General features: G+C 38.5%; 1 protein-coding gene across 2 annotated transcripts in view; it reads right to left on the minus strand.

The window, feature by feature from the left end:
* Positions 1–755: 755 nt before the first annotated feature.
* The window catches only part of BAG1 (BCL2 associated athanogene 1), a 37,284-nt gene continuing 17,051 nt past the window's right edge, over positions 756–20,988 (minus strand). For both annotated transcript variants that reach the window (XM_030551523.1, XM_030551524.1), the window contains 6 exons: positions 19,683–19,811; positions 18,851–18,933; positions 16,957–17,070; positions 15,254–15,361; positions 7,365–7,427; positions 756–3,057 (listed from right to left, as the gene is read on the minus strand). In XM_030551523.1, the coding sequence (XP_030407383.1) occupies positions 2,968–3,057; positions 7,365–7,427; positions 15,254–15,361; positions 16,957–17,070; positions 18,851–18,933; positions 19,683–19,811 (587 nt within the window). In that variant the 3' untranslated portion in view covers positions 756–2,967. The remainder of the gene's footprint in view (positions 3,058–7,364; positions 7,428–15,253; positions 15,362–16,956; positions 17,071–18,850; positions 18,934–19,682; positions 19,812–20,988) is intronic.

The following is a 20,988-nucleotide window of genomic DNA, read 5'->3' on the forward strand; positions in this document are numbered from 1 at the left end:
ATAATTCTGAGATTTTGCAGCTCTAAAGATGTTAGTTTTGGTTTGCACCACATTGCAGCCAAAAGGGGACCTGAGGAAGGGAGTTAGGGGGTGAAGGTGTGGTTTTACTCCAACTTACAATACAAGTTGTCTTTTATGAAAGACAGTAGAGGAATGTTAGCTTGAAATGTGCAAATAGTTACAATGTAATACAGCAATTGAGGGAGGTGTTGAGAAAAATGAGGTTAATGAAAAAGCAAAGAACATGTTTGTCTTTTATTGAGATGGCAGGGGGTGAAATAGTGGTGTGTTTTGTTTTTAAGATAGGAAGGAAAAATGGATTCAATAACTGAATGGGAAGTGTGCTTATCCCATATAATTAACAGAACAGTACTGCTTAAATTTGATTTCTGAATCCACGTTTTAGCTTTCCAAATTTTCATTGATTTTAAAAATTCCCATTTTCTGCCCTCTTTTCCTCAGCAGTAGTCCACTGCACTTTTTGAAAATGATTTTTTTGCCAAAGATTGAGGCCATGACTGTGGAAAAACCAGATATGAATCTTTCCTATTTTGGAAACTACTATTAGTCAATCCACACTAAAAATCTTTGGGGAAAACTTTTTACATGAAAAGTCATTCGTTTTCCCAAATGAATTAACTCGTTTTTAGATTTCATTATCAAAATCAATTTTCAGTGCACAATATATTGGCAAAAAAGATACAACAAACACCCATGTTCTTTTGAATTATACCAGCAGAAATGACATTTTAAGATGCAATCTTAATAGGTTTCACTTTTATTACATTAACTGAAAGTCTTTGCCTATATCAACCGTGATGACCACTCATAAATACCACAAAGACTGCACTGTTTTTTCTCAGGATAAAGAACTACTAAGGAGCAGCAGTTATATCTAACCTGACCTGCCCAGCTCTGCTCACATGGAAGAGGGAAACCCTTCTATGCTACACACGCTCCTGAAAGTTTACTAAATGTAATACATGTTTACATGTAAAACAGGTGATGACTAATTCCTCACTTGATAAGAGGCTGATCCTGCACCCATTGAATTCAGTGGGAGTTTTGCCATTGGATTAAATGGAGCAGGATCTGGCCCAGAAGCAGCATTTGCTGCACTGAACTGGGGCATCACTGAAATGAATATAACTCTGCTCCTCTCAATAGTATTGCAGTCCCAGGCACACAGAGCATGACCATAGTGCTAGGCACTTAAAGCTGGCATCACATCACGTATAACCACAAATATAATTATTTCCTATCTTAAAAACAGCTCTTTCTAAAAATTTGTAATGAGAAACAAAATAAATTCATTTTAAGCCAAGAGCTTGTCTGTCAAGTTTCAGCCTACTGCAGACTTTTACAGGCCCTGACAAGTGGGTGTAATACTGAAAACTATTACAACTTTAAAGGAATACTGCAATTTAACAGAAAAGTGCAATTTACCTGAAAATATAGTTACTTCATCTAGTTATATTTGGTAAAACAGAACAACTAATTTTTTAAAACTTTCTTTACAACAAAAACTACCAATTTTTAAAAAGAAACAGAGCTACTACACTGCCCAGATAACAGATTGCAACACTCTGGAAGTTCTCCTCTGATTATGACTGCAGGAGAAATGTTGGGAGGACTGTCACTATTTTGAGGTCCATTATTTTATTAGGAATTATTTAACTTTATTGAAATATGATCAACACTTACATTTTGCAATTTTTTTCTGGTAAAGAGAACTTACCTTAAAACACTTATAAAAACACAAAGATTCTCATGCACTTAGTTGACAAGTGATCCAGAACACCCTTAACTTCCACAGAGTCTAATGTGAGTTGAGGGTTCCCGGCTTGTCACCAAAGCAAGTGCTTATTGATTAATTCTTTCCTAGCAGAAGTAGCAGTGAAATGGCAGCTCTCATTATGGAGTTGCTAACAATGGCAGGACATTTTTTAACATCTGTTTTCAAATTTCACTTTGTAATACACATTATAGATTAATAAATATTCATCCGCTAACTCTCAAGGGAAAAGAAATGATCAATTGCAATTTATCTGTAAATTGCAGTAACTCAGTGAAACACATAGTCAAAAAATACTCTGATAAAATAGCTCCATTCTCAGAGCTTGATTGGATTGACCACTTCCTGTATAAGCAGTATGAATTATCCTGTTCCATTTCACACCATTACTCAAAGAGAGAGTATACCACAGAAAACAAATACATGCTATATAAACAGTATATCAGAAATATGTATAATGAAAAAAGTGCCAAGGTGTTCACTGAAATTTAAAAACTAGTTAAATTAAGTACCATACATTTTACAGTAGTTCCATTTACCCAGACAGTTTAAGGCTAAAATAGTTACAACTTCCATTGTAGTCAAGTTTTCCTATACTTATGAACACACACAAGTGTTAAATAGGTATAGATGTGTGATACTATTTATTGCTCTAAATGTTCTACTAAAATGCTAGATGTCTCAACTATTGTATCAACCTGGCTTTTTTAGTCAAGCTAAAGTCCTACAGCTGCAACCTATGTCACTTGTATGGTTTTCCAAACTTATCTTTTGAACTGCAAATAATTTTGATAACATAGTGGAAAATGTGAGAGTAGAGAAAAACAAACAAGTTAACAACAGTGTCTTTGTAAAAAGAAAATAATGGTCCAGAGTTGCCCACCTCTCGGAACTGTATAATGTGCTGTAGTATTTCATTAACTAAAACATGCATAACCATCCCCCACAAAGACATTTCTGTATTTCTTCAGGGAGGATTGTTTTCTTTTGAAAAGAAGAGCTCTGAGTGAGTGGTAAATGTGACAACCAGCAAGTAATGATTGACAAGTACCAGTCTAAACAGACTGGGCTTTAAAAAAAAGAAGCAGCTGAATATGTGCTCCAAAACAAAGAGCAAACTTTTCTTCTTGCTCACAGAGCAATTATTTCTCCTATTTATTGAGAGTGATGCCTCATTCTGCCAGTGCCAAGTTCTTTGATTGTAGCTTATCCATTTCTTGACCAATACTTCCTTCAACTGTGTCACACTGGGCAAGAAAAGCCTGAAAATAAAAATCACAAACAAAAGTTAAATGTGAGTATTACTGTGGAGTGATAAACTATTTCCCCAAGAATATGATTTTTTTTTTTTAAATGACAGTGCTCCCACCATGAAGTTGGAGGTAAAGACAACTCCACAGTTTCTTCTGAGTTCAGAAATGGCCACCACTTTTGTTAGAGCTTATCAAGTAAGCGAACAAAAAATTCCCTTCATCCATTACCCAGTAGAAAGCTAATACATCAGCTCAATGAGGACAGCAGAGTGCCACCAGACCAATAGTATTTAGCATTGCCAATCAGCAAGGCATGGGGATGGGGAAATAGGCTTGACCTATTAACCATAAATCTCCTTTCTTGTTTTCTCATGTACAGCTTAACATGTTTCAGTACTTGGCACCAATACTGCAAAGAATTCCTGTCCACTGAAAGCTGTATCAAACCAAACTAAGCAACCTTCATTAAACCTACAAATCTTACATCTCCCAAATGCTCTAGGGCACTGGTTTTCAAACTGGGGAGTGGCGGATGGGACTTTGGCCAGTTAGGTGTCTGGGCCAGGGCAGGGCAATGGGGACACTATGCAGGGAGTACCCACCAGTGGTGGTAGGGAGTACAGGCATGCCCTGGCAGCAACCTGCTGCTTCCCGCCCCCTGCTGCCCTATCCTGGCTCAGACAGCCTGTGGCAGTGAGATGCTCTGGGCAAGGCAGTGGAATACAAGAACTGGTCTGCTTTGCGTTGCCTTGGGCTCCTCTGGGGCTAGAGCCAGCCAGATCCCACTGCTGTCACAGGCATGAGCCCACCCATTCCCCTCACTGACTCACTTTCTGCCACTGATGGGCAGGAGTTGGCAGGGGCAGGGGAAGGAGGCTATGTTTATGTGGCTTCTTTGGAGATGGAGGGGCACAACAATAAAATGAAAAAAGCACTTTGTGAACCTCTGCTCTGGGGCAAAGTGAACCCCACGCCTCCAGCTGGGAAGCCACATGCAGAAAGAGGATGAAGGGATTCCTTCCCAACTCAAAGCAGTAGTTCGTTATCACCCTACAAATTCCAGTAAGAGATACCCCAACCAGTGTATGATTCTCACCCATGACTGTGAGCTTTCACATCTTATCAAATACCAACTGCATAGGATGTCTATTGATTGCCCAACAGAGAGCCGGTAAGAGCTGATGGTCCCTGCCACAGTTCATAACTAGAATCCCAAGATTCTCTGCTCTTAGACTGGGTCTCAGGCTCCAGCCCCCTATATACCAAACATGACTGCTCAGCAGGCCCAGCTGGGCTTCACACCTGCAAGTCTTCCTTCAGGAGCTGTAACCAGCCATTTATACAATGACAAAGTACAAAGTATTGTTTAAGCTGAACAGCAGGGATACAGCAAAACAAGAGAAAAAAGACTGTAAAACAATCACTTCCTTTGTTTGCAGTGCTGTTGTAGCCTTCCTGGTCCCAGGATATTAGAGAGACAAGGCTGAGTCCTGAAGAAGAGCTGTGTAGCTCAAAAGCTTGTCTCACCAACAGAAACTGGTCCGAAAAAAGATATTACCTTGCCCACCTCATCTCTGTAAAACAATGATGCAGTCTATTCGCAAGTCTAGCTCTGGAAGGGACAACTGCATCAGTCTCCCTACGCAGGGCATGTCTATGGCCCAATCTATACTTAAAACTAAAGTCAACCTTGCCTAGAAAAATTTTATGTACTGAGCAATGAAGTTAGGTCAACCTATTCCCCAGTGTAGACATGGCTAGTTCAATGGAAGGATTCTTCTATCAACCTTGCTACTGATTCTCAGAGAGATGGATTACTTGCATTGATGGAAAAACCCTTTCATGGATGTAAGTTATTAGAGTGGCTCGGCTGCAGCGCTGTAGCTGTGCTGCTTCAGTGCAGATGTACCCCATGTCAGCCTGCTCCTAGAACACAGTCCCTGTCAACAACTCCCTCCCAGCCATAAATGTCACTTTTATCCCCCGAGAAACCCTGTCTTAGGTTCCACTGTGTTTACAACTTGTGATTCTCCTTCACTTTTCTTGACAAACTGGTCCATTGAGCTGCAGGGGGCACGGGTTTCAGTCAAAGGTGGGCCGTCCAAGCAAATGGGTCTACTATTGTGCTTCAAATGGATAAGTGAGTGGTTATTTGAAGCTATTGTTCTCTTTCCCGCATACATACAACCAACACCTGCTTCAATTAAGCCCTTGTAATCAAATAGCAAACCACATTACAGCAGCAAAACATGTAACTATCATGAATTATATAACAGCTGCACATCCCTCACAGTCCCAAAAGGCAGTATTATATCCCCCACTATAGGTGAAGGGAGTTAACAGAGAGAGACTGGCAGCCTTAAAACTCACTTGTTCTAAAGAAATAGACTGCTATTACACCACAGAGAACCACTGTCCTGGTTGAAGATATAATCCTCCTCCTAGGATTACTCTTTGAGGCAGAGTTTCATATTTACCATTATTGTAATATAGCTATTTAAATATTGTAATGTCGCTGAATGCACACAATATAGCATATATCACAGCATGTTAAATTTTATGTATTTAAAAATTTAACAGGTTCAATCAGCACTTGGGTGCCTCCCATCAATAAAGCTAGTCGCTAACAAATGCATTCTTCTATAAACTTTACAGAACTCCATTATTAAATTAATGGACCACACAGGGTAATAGGCCAAATCAAACAGCTGCTGTCCATTTTATACTGCAAACTGAAACTCTTACACCATTGGGAAGATCAGGTGCCAGAGAGGTTTGTGGGCACCACTGAGAATACTACTATTCTAGTGGATGTGGAACATGGAAACTTGTCTGCCTTGTAGATAAAATTGGTAATTCTCTTAGTTTCACTATATTTGTATCAGGCTTAATTGACTAATTTTAGCAATTAAAGTGGATACTTATTTTGTTTAATGTTATATTATTTATATTACAGTAGCAATCAGAGACTCCAATCAAATTGGGAACCAATTGTGCTGGGCCTATATAAGCACATGAACAGTCCTGATCTCTGCTTGAGAGCTTACAGCCTTAGGTCCTGATCCTGCAACTCAAAGCACATGTGATATCCCTGTTCCTGCACAAAGCCCCACTGACTTCAGTAGGGCTCTGCATGGAACAGCTTCCAGGACTGAGACCTAAGTAAGTGCTTCCTCTATAAGATATAAAACTCTTTTCTTAATTTATGCACATTTTATGAAGAGTGACCTGCCAGAAGTTTTTAATGCCATACACATAATGCATGCTGATTCATTAACAGAAGTTTTTAGTATTTCCACTTGCTGCACTGTAACTGCTCTAATTGCAGCATTACCAGAGAAGCAGTTTGCTGGCTCAGATGTGCCCCACAGAAGGCATGGTCTACTACCCTTGCAGGTGGAGACCCTATATCAGCACTAGTGGGACTACAGTATATTTATTTATTTAGACAGAATTAAGTTTCCCTATCTGTTTGTTTCATCCATTTGTTGTGTGCTAAGTTTTTACGTTCTCTAGGGCCAGGACTATCTTTTTACGTCATGTCTGTACAATACGTACTAGAATGAGACTCCAGTCTGCGACTGGTGCTACTACAATACAATTAAAAACAGCAGCAGCATCACCGCCTACCTATGGATGCCATTCTCTCTTTTCCTGGAGGGATTAAGATTCTTGTATCAAGTAAGAGAACTCCACTACGTTTTCATATTGAAAGAATAGTCATCTGGGAATAACTGTGTAAGCAACATCCAACAGGAACAAAAAACAGTATTTTACCCAGCATATTTCTTCTCTAACCCAGATTTCATTCTTGAGATAAAGGTGCTCAGTTTATAGCAAAGTAAGTATTATATAAAAGAAAAAACCCACAAATATCCTAACTCTGTCGTGTTCAAATTGATGGGGAACTCTGCCTCCTACCCTTTTTCACCTGTCTACCAAGGTGCTATTTTTATGGCATACATGTCTATCTGCACTTTCATTCATTTTCCACCCCATACAGACGCAGAAGAACTAAAGTGAGAAGTGTTTTTCCTTGCTGGTAATCAAAGAGATTCTACAGCCATAGGCACTAACCACTAGCTTAATTTGTAAATATTTGACAACATCATAAACTATGTAACTCCATCCCTTTTTGTGGCAGTTTATAAAATGTTAGTTTGTTACTGCTCTTTGAGAGGATTGATAACCCGTCCCTCCAAGAGCCAATGCCTAAAAATCTAAAGGATCTCCTGGGATCTAACCCTGGGCCTTTTATTTTAGCAGATCAGCTGCTGCTGTGCAAGTGCTCAACATTTATTTAATGCAAGACTCACCTGAACTTTTTTCACCAACCCCTTCTTTTTCAGTTTGCAATCACTGAAATTCTCTGGCAGATTCTGCAGTAAATAAATGAACAATTTGATATTGATTCATCTTGAAATCAATGTACAAAACATAAGGAAAAAGCTGTACAAACATAGCATTCAGTTACACAGTGGAATCCTTTTAACAGGCATGCACCTCTATTTAAACTGGGATTCAAAGGAATCCATTTCCAAAAGTCTAAATAATGAAGGTTCAATGGAACAGCTAGTCCATTTAAAGCTACATGCCTGGTCTTCTCTGAAGCTTATTTACAGGAATTAATAAATGTGAACTGGTGTTTTCTGGTGTTAGTTTCCTGCTGGGCACCCCTTTGTTCATTTATATTGCTTCAGCTTCCCTGCTCATGACATTTGCTATATTAGTGAGTTTGTGTGTTTTAACAAGTTTTAAATGCTTTATACTTTTGAGGTGGGCCATTATTGACAATAATGTGGTACAGTTTTGGACAAAGTTAAGTAACAGGAAAAATTGATACAGCTGTAGGTAAATAACAATCACATATATAGTTATAAGAAGATAGGACCTGAGTCTGAGATGTGCTAAGCAACTAGGCCTCCCATTTGGACCTGCAGGTGCTTAGCCTTTCAGGATACTAGGCCACAAGGGCGGGGGGGGGGGGAACAATCCTTTCTTTTAGCCCTAGCCTAATGGGCAATCTCTTAAACTTTGTTTTCATCTACTATAGAAGTTGAAAAATATACCAGAGGCCTACAAGCCAGAGGCCATTATAAAAAAGTTGGGTTGGGGCACCAGTGAAGTCTAGGGTTAACTCTTGGGTCAGGGACTGTGCCTTCTTTTGCCTTAGTGCAGTGCTTAGCATGCTATGAATGTTACTAGAAACAATAACACCCAGACTCCACACATATACCCCTGCAGAGAGAGAGGAGGCTGTGCTCCTGGGATCCGTTCTGAGGTTCCTTCCTTAGCATCAGTCTCTTGCTCATACATGTCTGAAATCTGAAATCCCCTTCACTCTCACTCCCCATGGCTGGTGGAGGGGTAAGGAGTTCTCTTTCCCACATATCACCTTAAGAATCCCTAACTGTTTAAGTGGAAGTTGTTTCTGTTACTACTTCCTAGTCTTCGGACTTGGGGGTGGGGGGTTTCTAATCCTTTAGCTTTCCTGATCAGGCTTTCCCAATCTGCAGTCATGCAAAGCTGATCTAATTCTTGTCAATTTTCAGTGCTGCCCACAGGGCTTGGAATAGCATCAATGTTAATGTTAATTTCTCTCTGAGGGTAAGGAAATCTATGAGCAGCAGCAGAGGCACCAGAGAGGTTCATCTGCAGACTCAGGAAGATAGCACTGCAGCAGTTCACATTTGCAAAGTCCCTTTGCAACCATCAGGATAGACACTCTTTTTTCTTTTTCTTTTTTTTAAACGAAAGCTTAAATTGTTTAGAAATTGATGACCACCACTACCAGCACCAAACAGAATTTCTCCTACTTGCCTTTAAAAAGTTAATTTTTCAAGTCCTGTCATAATACAATCCATAAATCCTCCATATCTCCCTCCTTCAATGCCTAATATGGAGTGATAAACCATACAATTGTTAGAAAACATATGCATTCATTCCATGAATCTACTGGTTCCCAGTGTCTAATCTCCCTCACTATAATGTACCTTACATCTAATCAGTTGGTTTTATTTGCCTAACATGGCCTTAGTTCCTTCAGTACTGGGCAGATTCAGGAGCAGCTCTACCAATAATCGAAGAGATTCCACATAATCATACAGCCATGGGCTCCAACCACTAGCATCATTTGTAGGTATTTGACAACATAAACTATGTAACTTCATCCAAGAAGCAATTCTTGGAGGTCAAACACATATTGTCATAATGGTTTAATCAACCAAGAGCCACATTATGACAGGGCAACCTACTGTATGTCCACCTTCCAATGTTTGATTTTTCAAATGCTTATCATTTTAGGTGTCACACTGATCTTTTGTAATAGCTAATGTGTAAGTTTTATTCACCAAGATTTTCTTTTAAAGCAATTAATGACATATTCCACAGTACAATGTATTGCAATGAGCCCTTATTCATTGCAACTCCCTTAACGTGCACCTCTGTATTCCAATGAGGCAGGCTGATTAAGGGGAATCTACTTTATGGTTTTCTTTCACAAATTGTATGTATTGAGGACATTATGAAAATGAAGAAAATTTTTAAACTCCAACATGTTCAAACACCAATGCTAAAACCAAAAATAAATACCAACAAAATAACTGTTAAACAAAAAACAAAGCCTTTGGAATAAATGATATAACTGTCACTTAGAGACGTTGAAGTTATCTTTTTTTTATAAAAAATTCAGAGCAAAGTTTTCTAGTGGATTTATTTTGTGGTAGGAAATTTTGCAACTCTACTGAAAGAAAGCGCACACACTCTTCCATCTGATTTTCTATAATGAAATACCATTTTAGCAATAAAAATACCATACCTAGTGAGGGTATGAAAGAGGCATGAGCCAGTGTGTTCAGTACCAAACCAATTTTATCCCCAAATTACTACAAATTATAATCTGGAGAAACAGAGATCAGGTATAACTAATTATTAATTGTTTCTCAAATTCAGGGATGTAATCCTACTATTTGACACAGAGGTTCTTACTGTGCCTTGTGGATGCCATGACTTAGACAAGCAAAATAATTCAAAGATTTTAATAATTTTACAAAGAAAAATAAAAATAGGAAATAAGACAACATGTTAGTCCCTTTTCAAGGTCTTCTTGTGTCTGAAGACTGACAGAGAGCTTCCAATACAAGAGGGAGACCTGCTTTTTGCCCAGGGAAGTGTTTTCTACAGTCTGAAAATTATTCTCAAAAGTAATTATCAATATAATTAGAACAGACTTGACAGTTTATTGATGGTGAAGGAAGATTTGTTTAAAGGTAGCTGATTCCTGTTTGGTTTATCATTGATAAATTAAAACAGGAATTAGCAAAATGTCCATTTATAAAGACAAATTTTGTAACTGTAGGAGAACTTTAAATCAATTAAAGGAGCCACTCAGAGATCACACGTTTAAAGTCTTAGGCCCCAGTTCTGTAACTAAATCCACACAGACAAATCCTTGTGTTTGTACAAAGGCCCACTGATATCTCAACAGGGTTCCATGCAGGAGTGAAATTAGAGCTCTTTGTGTCATAACTCGCCAACTTTCTTAAAGAAAGGTTTGCAGGTAGATTAACAAAGAGTAAGAATTTTAAATTGAAATTAAATCCCAGAGTCTCTCTGTTTTACCTTAGTCAGTTTACGTCTCCTCTCCAGGAATACGTTGTCCAACTATTCAGGGTTTAACAGATGAAGCTGGTATTAAACCTTAAGTCACAATAACATTTCAATATTTAATTAAAATCAAGCTTAATAGTAAAGTTAACCTAACCCTAGGCAGTGCTTATGCAAGACTCTCTCACCAAGTGAACTTTGAGGTTTGGTGGTGGCATTTCTTGCAGAGCAGTGCTTGGGCTAAAAAATGCTTTCTACTGCATATATTTATACTGTGCAGTAAGCGTCTTCTGTGTGTTCTGTTGTTTCTTTGTCTCCATCTCATTTTCTTCTCTTCTCCTAAACTGTATTAATTTCAAAGAGCAATTTATTCACTTTTGTTCCTCAGAGGTCCTGGTTCCAATAATAACCTCAACAATCTTTTCACAGACTTCAACAGGCAATGGATCAGGTCCAGAGTTCAACGTAAGTGGAGAACACACCTCTTAGTGTTGGGTTGGGTTCAGAGAACAGGGTTTATAACAGTTCATGCTGGTGCAGTCAGTTAATACGTATTTACTAATTGCTGGTCAAATTTATATTCATGGACTATCCGTCTTGAGAGTGACAGGTCTTGGAATCATGGGAAAATGTTATTTTTATGTTTTTCTTACCATTCCATTCTCTAAATTAGCATTTCTGTTCCTCAAATGCTTAAAAAACTTGAAAAGCTTGTAAATGAGTATAAGCATAGATCTATAATAAAGAATTGTTACTACTTAAATTTAATATCTTTAAGGTTTATAGTATTGAAGTGTGTGGCTTCATCTTTTAACAATCCCTCCATAGTCTTATTGTAACATTAAGTTTGGTGAGTAAGTTGCATAAGCACACCACATCGTTACATCCAAATTTTAATGATTATGCAGATATTTTAGCAGCTTCTTAAATACTAAACAAAGAAAATAATAATAATAATAATAATAATAATAAACTATAGTATAAATAGGGAGATTTTTGAAGGCACAAATGACAGGTAGGTGCCTAACTCCCATTAAAGACAAGGGTGCCTACCTTCTATTTGTACTTTTGAAACTCTCCCCCAAAATCTTTGGTTTTATGTTTATTATTCATATTAAGACACCAAGGAATGCTTACAAAGTAAATATTTGCAATTAAGAAAAATAAGAAACTTACAAAGCTTCAGAAATAAACGTACATCATTCTAAGCACTGAGGGACAAAACAAGGTTTTACCTTGACATGAAATGTCTGTGCTCCTAGTAAATTGTAATACATCTAACAAATGTTTCCTAACTGTAATATTAAATATCTTTTTTTAACCCTTGGTGTGTTTGCCAAAGTAATCAGTATTTAATATGAACGTATCTGGAATTTGTATCAAGTGAAAAGTGCAGCATGGGTTAAAATCAAGGGGAGGGAGGACAGACTCATTTTTGTTACTTTAAAGCAGATAAATATGGTGCTTGCTACATATAAGTCACGCTCTATCCCCTAACTTGGTATTTTCTTGATCAAATCCATTTATTTTAAAAGAGTGTAAATGTGCTTTAATATTTCCTGTCTTCTTAAGAAAAGAACTGTGTCCACGCTATAGCTGCTATGTCCACCCTGGAGAAAAATGTCTTCTATGCATCTTACATGAACCATTTTCAGAGAAGACATTTCTGTTTGTTTTGCCTTTTAAACAGGTCAAGGACAACAGTAACCAAATATGCATTTGCAATTAAAATTTCATAGCAAAGGGGGGTAAGATATAGGGTTGCATATATCACTTAAAACTCATGCCAGGTGAAATTAAGCTAACTGCTCTTTGCGGCAGGGGCTATCTTTTTGTTTAATTTATACTGTGTTTAGAAAAAAAATGGGGTTCTAGTTCATGGCTGGGACTCATAGGCACCACTGGAATACAAATAATCAGCAACAACAAGAAGGATGTAAATTGTAATTGATCTCTTTTTTCTTTACAACTGATCATTTTAACTTTGACTGCTTCACTTTCACAGTAGTCAGAAGTCTTCAAAGCCAGACACTTCAATACTTCCTATAAATCACTAACTTTTGTAAAACTGCTAAAATCTTATAGCCCTAACTGAAGCTGAAAGTCCCCTGTCTGACATGCTGTACATAATATTTTGTATCAGAGACAGGGGAAGTTTTCTACTTTGGCCATGAAGTGAGAATGAATTTCCAAAGTAGTAGCTAAAAGTAGTTTTTGCAAAGAGCAGAAGAAGGTATTTTACTGACTACTAGAAGTTCGAAGGACAGACTGAATGCATTCCATGTGGTCACATTTGATTTTAGTTATTGACCTCTCACTGAAATTAGGGACCCATACTAGAAACCTTTGTTCTCTGACATTAGTTTTTGCCAATCCAGGATGTAAATACTCAGCGAGGTAGCAGGCTAAAAAAACAGAAGGTAGCTTTTTTGTTTGGCTTTGGCATTTACTGTGCAACTCTAGTTCTTTTATATTAAAATATGAAAATTGGGGATTAGATGGCTCAAGATATACAGTCATTCATTCACCTCTAAATCAGATTAAAATCCAATCCAGGCTAGCAATGAACAAAAATTGACACAGTCTGACAGCTGTTCCATGTCCTACATGAATTAAATTTGTGATTTCAGCCTTGTTCCTAAAGCACAAGAGTCATCACGACAAATGACATCCTTGATGGCAATCTCAGAAGAAGCTACAGTTTGACTGATCTTGGACAGTAACTACCTTTACACTCCTTGGTCTGGCCATTGCAGGGTAGGCTTGAAATGCTGTGCTTAGACTGAAGTGATGAAAGGTGTCAAGAAGATTATTTAACATATCAACTATTTTTGAAAGAAAGCATACAAAGAAATGGTATAAATTGAGTTTGAACTAAAAACTGTTGATTAGGGGACAGAATTAGTACAGCAATAGACCAAAATCTATTGAAAACAGAAGTCAGTGTCTATATATGGACCATCAGAAATATGCTTTGATGGGACAATGTTGCCAATTTATCGGGACAAGCACTTGGCAACTTACTTAGCATGGCAGTGAGCTATGAACATAGCACAAAAGCATGACAGCAGCAATATCAACTCATTGACCAACTTAATTACAGTCACTGTCATCATCACCACTAGATGCTGAGACCTGGGAATGTGAAATCTGCCACCAAAAACTGATTCCGTTTTACCAACCAAGGATTAGATACCATTTGAGACACTGTCCAGCAATGTTTTTCCCCTGTGAAAGATTCTACATATAAAAGAGATAAAGAAATCTGTAAACAATTATTTGTTTTTTGAGTTTTAAATGTTTTAGCTGTTACAGAAAGAAATTAGTGTATTTAATAATGTTAATCATTTTGTAGTGTACTACAAATTAAACTATGCCCTTGGTAACAAAACTTCAACATTTACATTTCTGTTACAGTTGTGACAGTACAAAAGCAATAAATAAGGTCACCTAAAAATCAGTTTCCTAAAAATCCTATTAGTCCTCACAACAGACACACGCTGGCAGAGTTTGAGTGGGGGCCAAATTAAAGCACCTCTTTAAAGTGGATTCTCTTTCCCAGGCTTTACACCAGCAACTCATTATTACAAAGAGCCTAAGGCCCTGATCCTGCAGTTGAATCAACACAGAACCCTAGACTCATGTGGCGCCCTGGTGAAATGGATGGGGCTCTGTGCAAGTGTAAGCGCCCACCCTGTGCAAATTCATCTGCTGGATTCGGGCCTAAGGAATTACTATCGCAAAACACGCTATAGGGGACAATAGGTATGGTATGCAGTACAGTTATATGAGGGAAAGGAACTTTTCCAGATAGCATCATCCAGTGGATAAGGTACTGGACTGGGACTTAGGAGACCTGTTTCCAGTTCCCAGCTCAGCCACACTGTAGCCCTGGGCAGGTCACTTAGTCTACCTGTATTTCACTTCCCCATCTGTAAGGGAGAAAGTATACTACTTCCTACCTTACAGGGCTGCTGTGAAGATAAAATCCATAAATGGCTGTGTGACATTCAAGATACTGCAGCGATGAGGGCTATGCAAGTACCTTGATATATTCCAAAGAAATCAGTCCAGTCCTCAGTTTGCAAATGTCTTAAATACAAAACTTACAAATCCATGTTTGACTAACCAGAGGGCTCACCATTGTTTGTGCCTTCCCTACCACCAAAACAAGCATTACCAGGAGAGTGTCTTCCTGGTTTTTGTCAGACCCTTAATGTTACTGTAACATATTCTAGTTTAACAGGCTTTGGCAGTACAAATGAAAAAGGGTAAAACTTGAGTAAAGGATACCCATTTCATGTGGACATAACAGGCTGCAGCCCAATATGGTGCTCTTCTGTATTATGGGGATGCATACATAGGCATTAGTGTCACCATTTAGAAATCGGAGCTGCCATGGACACCAAAATGAAGAGATCATTGAAGACATACAGGAAAAAGAACTGGATATTGAAGAAAAAGGGAGCAAATCAATTAACTTATTTTTTTGTTAGTATTTAAAAATATCATACAGAGAACAAACTATTCTTTCAAAAGGCAACAAACCAAAAGCTTGTTTTGAGGAATATACAGCCCCTTTGTCTGACTGTTTACTCACAATGGCGTCTATCTGTTCCAGGATCTTCATGAACTGCTCAGCAGTTCCTTTTATCCTCTTATCCAGGTGGTTAAGAGCTTCAGCTTGAAGATCTTTTGCTAGAAAGCCCTGTATGAAAAGAAAAACAATTATTTTATATTCCAAAGAACATACATGCCACTATTTAAATATGAATTAAATAAATTCTGGTGCAAAAATTTTCATTTAGACGTTTGAATAATTTTATCATTAGAGGGAAAAAAGCTTTCAATTTAAGAAGAGTGACCCTTTTTAAAATAAAAGGGAAAGTAGAAGGCCCAAAATGCAGGCTACCTTTCATTCTCCCTTATACCCCTTTCAAACATTAATGTAGTTCTATATATGTCCTCCCAAATAAATATCCCACATCAAAACAAGTTAATCAATATAATGACCATAAACTTTAACAGCATAGCTACCACAGCTTTTATGAAGCAGTGGTCTGGCCAAATATTAGTTTGGTTATTAAGTTTTTCCCCATGCAGTGCAGGAAGCCACTTTATTCCCAGAATTGTTGACAGAAATCATGCAACTAAATCCACATACCACTTTGACAATTAACCCATTAGTGTTCTCATTACTTTGCCAACTTTTGCCAACAGTACAGGAATAGGGCCATACCAAATTTCATGGGTTTGAAACTTGGTCAATTTCACATTTCAGCTGTTTACATCTGAAATTTCACAGTGTTGTAACTATGGAGGTCCCAACCCAGCATGGGGAGACACTCAGAGGTGGGTCTGATCTTCCCCCACCCCACACCTCACCCCCCCAATGCTGCCATGCAAGAGAAGGACAAGTCCTGTCCCTCCGCAGCTGGCAGGGACTTGCAGCTAAAACTGCCCCAGCTGGGGCGCTCCCAGCAGCAAGGGGGAGATCAGATTTCACGGGGAAGAGTTTATTTCATGCTCTGTGACACATTTTTCATGACCATGAAATTGGTATGGCTGTATACATGAGCTATGAGTTAAAGATATTTTAGAAATCTCCAGAACTTCTTTGGAAGATTCCTGTGTCTATCTTTGTCTTTGTAGCAGGATCTGACTTCTACTATGTGCTTGTACAGTTCCTAGCACAACAGGCCCCCAAACTCAGTCAGGGTCTGTAGGACTTTTACAATAAAAATAACTTGATGCCACTACTTTAAAAAAATTGTAATTAATTTCAACAAAAATTAAGACCATTTAATAACCACTTTCCTTAAAATCCTGAAAAATCTGAACGGCAGACTTCCTGGTTTGTGTGCCAGTGAATGACATCACAAGCAGCTTAAATAGGTGTCAGAAAGAATCAATCATTTCTGCAGCTATATTTTCATTCCGTCTCTTCACAGTACTTGTGATATCACTCAGTGGCAAAGGAATCAGAAAAACTGCTTCGAACGGATAACATTACAGAAGAGCTAAGTATTATTATTGCTCGTATATCTCTGGATCTAAAGGACATAATTTGTTTAAAATACAGTACTAATTACTTTTTCCAATTGCTACATATTTTCCCCTCTTTTGGAAACACAGAAATAAGTTTAACGTTTAGAAAAACTTCTGTAGGTCACCTGTGGAGCTAACAGGTGAAAAACCAAATCATCACTGGAAAGACAAACCACATTACATGGTAGTTGTTTCTGAAGTAAGGAGAGTACACTGTACAAATATATGAGGTGTAAGGACAAGAAAATCATTTACCTTTTGGATACCTGTGAACTCTTTATTAATTTCCTCCAATTTGTTAGCAATTTGTTCCACTGACTTCTCAAAATCTTTTAATTTCTTTAATTCTGCCTCTTCCTCTGGACTATTCTGTGTAGTTTTCAAAAAATGACAAAATAAAACATTTACTTTGAAACCAGTCAGGTCACAAACTTATCTGAGTTAAATGATAATGGGATAACATTTAACATAAAAACTAATGCTTTCATCATCTCTTATTGTCATACGTTCAGCATCATCAACTTGCCAACTTTCAGTATTCAATCAAATAAGCTCTCTCAGTTTATAATGCTCAATTATGAATGTACTCACTGTAGCAATGGATATATTGCATATAAAAACAGTAAGAGACTAATTTGAAGGGAAAGATCAACTAAGAACCAAATAATTTACAGTTTTTATTAATATTATTGCCTCATGATAAAGCTTAACTTCCTTACTGTAAACAATTTTCCTACCCGCTGCTGGTGACATCAGCAAAGCCAGCTGCCACTTCATTGTTAGGGATCTGATTTTGTCAAGGTAAAATGATGCATAATTCACAGCACAGACAGGGTAAAAAATAGATAATTCACGCTGTGGTCATGGTATCCATGTGAACCGTGCACCCATGCACGACCAGTTCATTAGATCGCTTTGCTCTTGTCCTCTTAGAAACATGGCTAGATTACAGCAAATTAACAAATGGTTAATGAGAAACTGCTAACCAAAGCAAACTAACAAGCTGTTAAAGTGCAGCAGCAGGGACCATATAAATGGAAAAATTCATGGGTTCCATGACACTAGTGACCACTGTGACATAATCATATCCCTATTCACTGTAAATGGTTGACAGCGGAATCAATACCGACAGCTAGTTTTCTACACAACGTCCCTGAACAATAAGGGCAGAAAAGAGCAGAAATGCAGAAGAGATTCAGGAATGTTGGTAGGATGACAAATTAGGCAGGGACTCACCATATGAGTAGGGCCCTACCAAATTCAAGGCCATGAAAAATGCATCACGTACAGTGAAATCTGGTTTTCCCACATGAAATCTGGCCTTATGCGTGCTTTTACCCTATACTATACAGATTGCACAGAGGAAACCAACATTTCTCAAACTGGGGGTCCTGACTCAAAAGGCAGTTGCAGGGGCGTCGCAAGGTAATTTTAGGGGGGCCACAGTATTGCCACCCTTACTTCTGCACTGCCTTCAGAGCTGGGTGGCTGGAGAGTGGTGGCTGTTGGCTGGATGCCAAACTCTGAAGGCAGTGCCCTACCACCAGCAACATAGAAGTAAGAGTGGTAATACCATACCATGCCGTCCTTACTTCTGCGCTGCTGCCTTCAAAGCTGGGAGGCTGAAGAATGGCAGGTGCTGACTGAGGGGCCAGCTCTGCAGGCAGCAGCACAGAAGTAACGGTAGCGGTACTGCAACAATCCCCCCCTCCCTCCCTCCCCTCAAAAAATGTTGCCACTGCCGCACAACTCCTTTTTGGGCCAGCATCCCTACAATTACCCAACATGAAATTTCAGATTTAAATAGCTGAAATCATGAAATTTACTATTTTTTAAATCCTATGACCATGAAAGTGACCAAAATGGACTGTGCATCTGGTAGGGCCCTACATATGACGCACCTTCAAAAAATGAACAGGGTGCATAGAGTTATTAATTGTAGGACAAGAGAATGAAGACCTGTGTGTACAGCCAGATGCTACACAGAGTGCACACTTAAATAGGTAAGGACACAGTACACTTGTTTCACTTTCATTACACTGACACTCATTTTGAGCAGATTCAGCATAAGCAGTGATTAAGCTCTTGTACAGCAGTATCAACAGATATAAGGATAACAAAGGAAGAGACTTCACGAGGTGACATATACCCTTTTCCCAATCAGCATGACTTTACAACCATTTTTAACTCCGAGTGCTGATAATGGCTGTTCCATTTCCTTCAGGGACTTTCCTAGGGAAAAAGGAAAATTATTCTTTTATTAATTACAAGCCATCTTAAAAACAAGAAGAGTGCTTCTAACTTAGCTTTAGGATATGAAATCCAAAATGCTTTGTTGTTTCATAAATGAGTACTTAATACTGTGCAGTAAGTGCTTTTGAAATAAACTATCCATTTTGAATAAAAATTTCCAACATTTTAGCTTGTTTTTTTTAAAGGAACTGAGTCAAATTGTGTACACTTCAAGCTGAATTAGATTAAAAATATGATAGCAAATGAAGTAGAGAAAATATTTATTTTGTTTTACAGGAATTTCCATTTACACTATCAAATTTACAAAACAGATATTCATTAAGCCTTTCATTTTTTGCCAGTGGTTATTTTTCAGTATTTTGGATGATGCATGTAGCCACCCCTTCCCATGGAGCTCACAGCTGATAGACTTGGTAAAGAGACTGAAAGCAGCAGGAACAACTCTCAGGTTTCATTTTAAACCAGTAAGTATGAAACTGACTTTAACCCTGATTTCCTGGTAAAAACCTACTCAAATAAAATCCAGAAGTCTTATAATTAATTATGCTTCCATCCCATCTCATCCATCCATTTGTCAAAATAGTAAGGACAGACAAGAGAATTTAAAGTTATATGATTAATATAATGAATATTGAAGAGACTGGTAAACTAATCCCCATCTGAAATAGAATTGGTATTTAATGTTAAATCTAGGATACCTTCGACAAACATTTTTAAATATTAGCTACCTTTGCATATCAGTTTTTGAAAAGGAACTGGAACCCCAGTGACCTGTTCAATAAGCAGAGCCATGTCTTGTAGTGTTGGTTCACTGTCTTCCTGATGAGAAGCTATCTGAACAGTATGTTTTTCATTACCTGAAACAAAGACCATCCACAATTAAGTTTACCCTTAATTAGAAAACAAGAGGCTGAATGAATCTAATACCTGTCTACAGCCTTACCTTCATGAAGTTTTGTATAGGAATTTTCTCCATTTTTTTTAAAATGACCATAGGCTGTGCAAGTGAGGAGCCCTGCTCCTGCTAACAGGAGGAGCTCCACAGGAGGGGAAGTAAGAGGGGGCAAGGAACGTGCCTTTGTTCTATAGGCCAAACGTCTCCAGCTAAATATTGTTCCCAGCCACCATCCCCCAGAAGAGAGCCTTGATGGTTCAGATTTCCTAAGGTCTACAAAAAGGGAGTCATACCCATCAGAACCTCAATGGTCTTTAGGATCATGGCTACTGTTCTTCAGATGTTAGGAGGAGCACAGGAATATAGCTCCTTTTCAGCAGGTTTGGTAATGTCCAGAAACCTGTTGGGTCTCATAAGGGCCACAAAAAAGGGGAGGAAATGATGACAGGAGGCTTGGGGAAATCAGTAAAACAAAGAACCTATTTACTCCTTTTACTGCTCCCCAGCCCTCATGCCTGGAGAGCAATCACCCCCTTCCCCATTTCCCCTGACTGCTCCACCTAGAAGAGGAAATTAAAACTCCCTTCTTTACTCTCCCAAGATACACTCCTTCCCCGTGAACCTGAGCAGCATATTCAGCGCCTGTGAAAAACTGAAAACCTCATCCATATAAGGTCCATTGAGATTTATCCAAGTCCCACCCCTGCAATGCTGAGGAGACATATCAAGCCTCACCCAAAATTTTAAAAGGCTCAGATGAGCTTACATAGGCTCCTTAGCCTGTCCCAAAATAGGGACTAAAGTCAGCAAAGGCTCAGGAAGTTTTAGGGTATCTCTGGCTCTCTTAGAGGTCTCGTCTCTTGCAAACCTCAGTAAATCCTCAGGAAGGAGGAACATGCCCCCTAATCTCTCCTCTTTCATACTTGCTGCTTTCTCCAACCCTCCACCCTCATGGATCTAAGGTTTGCAGAACAGAACTCCCTGCCCATCAACTTCAGGAGGTTCACAGGGGGTGAAGATCAGTTAAAACAGGGGCCTGGAAGAAAATCAGGATGGGCATTTCCTCTCTTTCTATGGGCGTCTGAAGATCTATAGAAGGAGAGGAACCCTCTCCACAACTAACTTCATTAGGAAAATCT

Source organism: Gopherus evgoodei, chromosome 2 (assembly GCF_007399415.2).
Source record: "Gopherus evgoodei ecotype Sinaloan lineage chromosome 2, rGopEvg1_v1.p, whole genome shotgun sequence".
In the NCBI taxonomy this organism is placed as follows: Eukaryota; Metazoa; Chordata; order Testudines; family Testudinidae; genus Gopherus; species Gopherus evgoodei.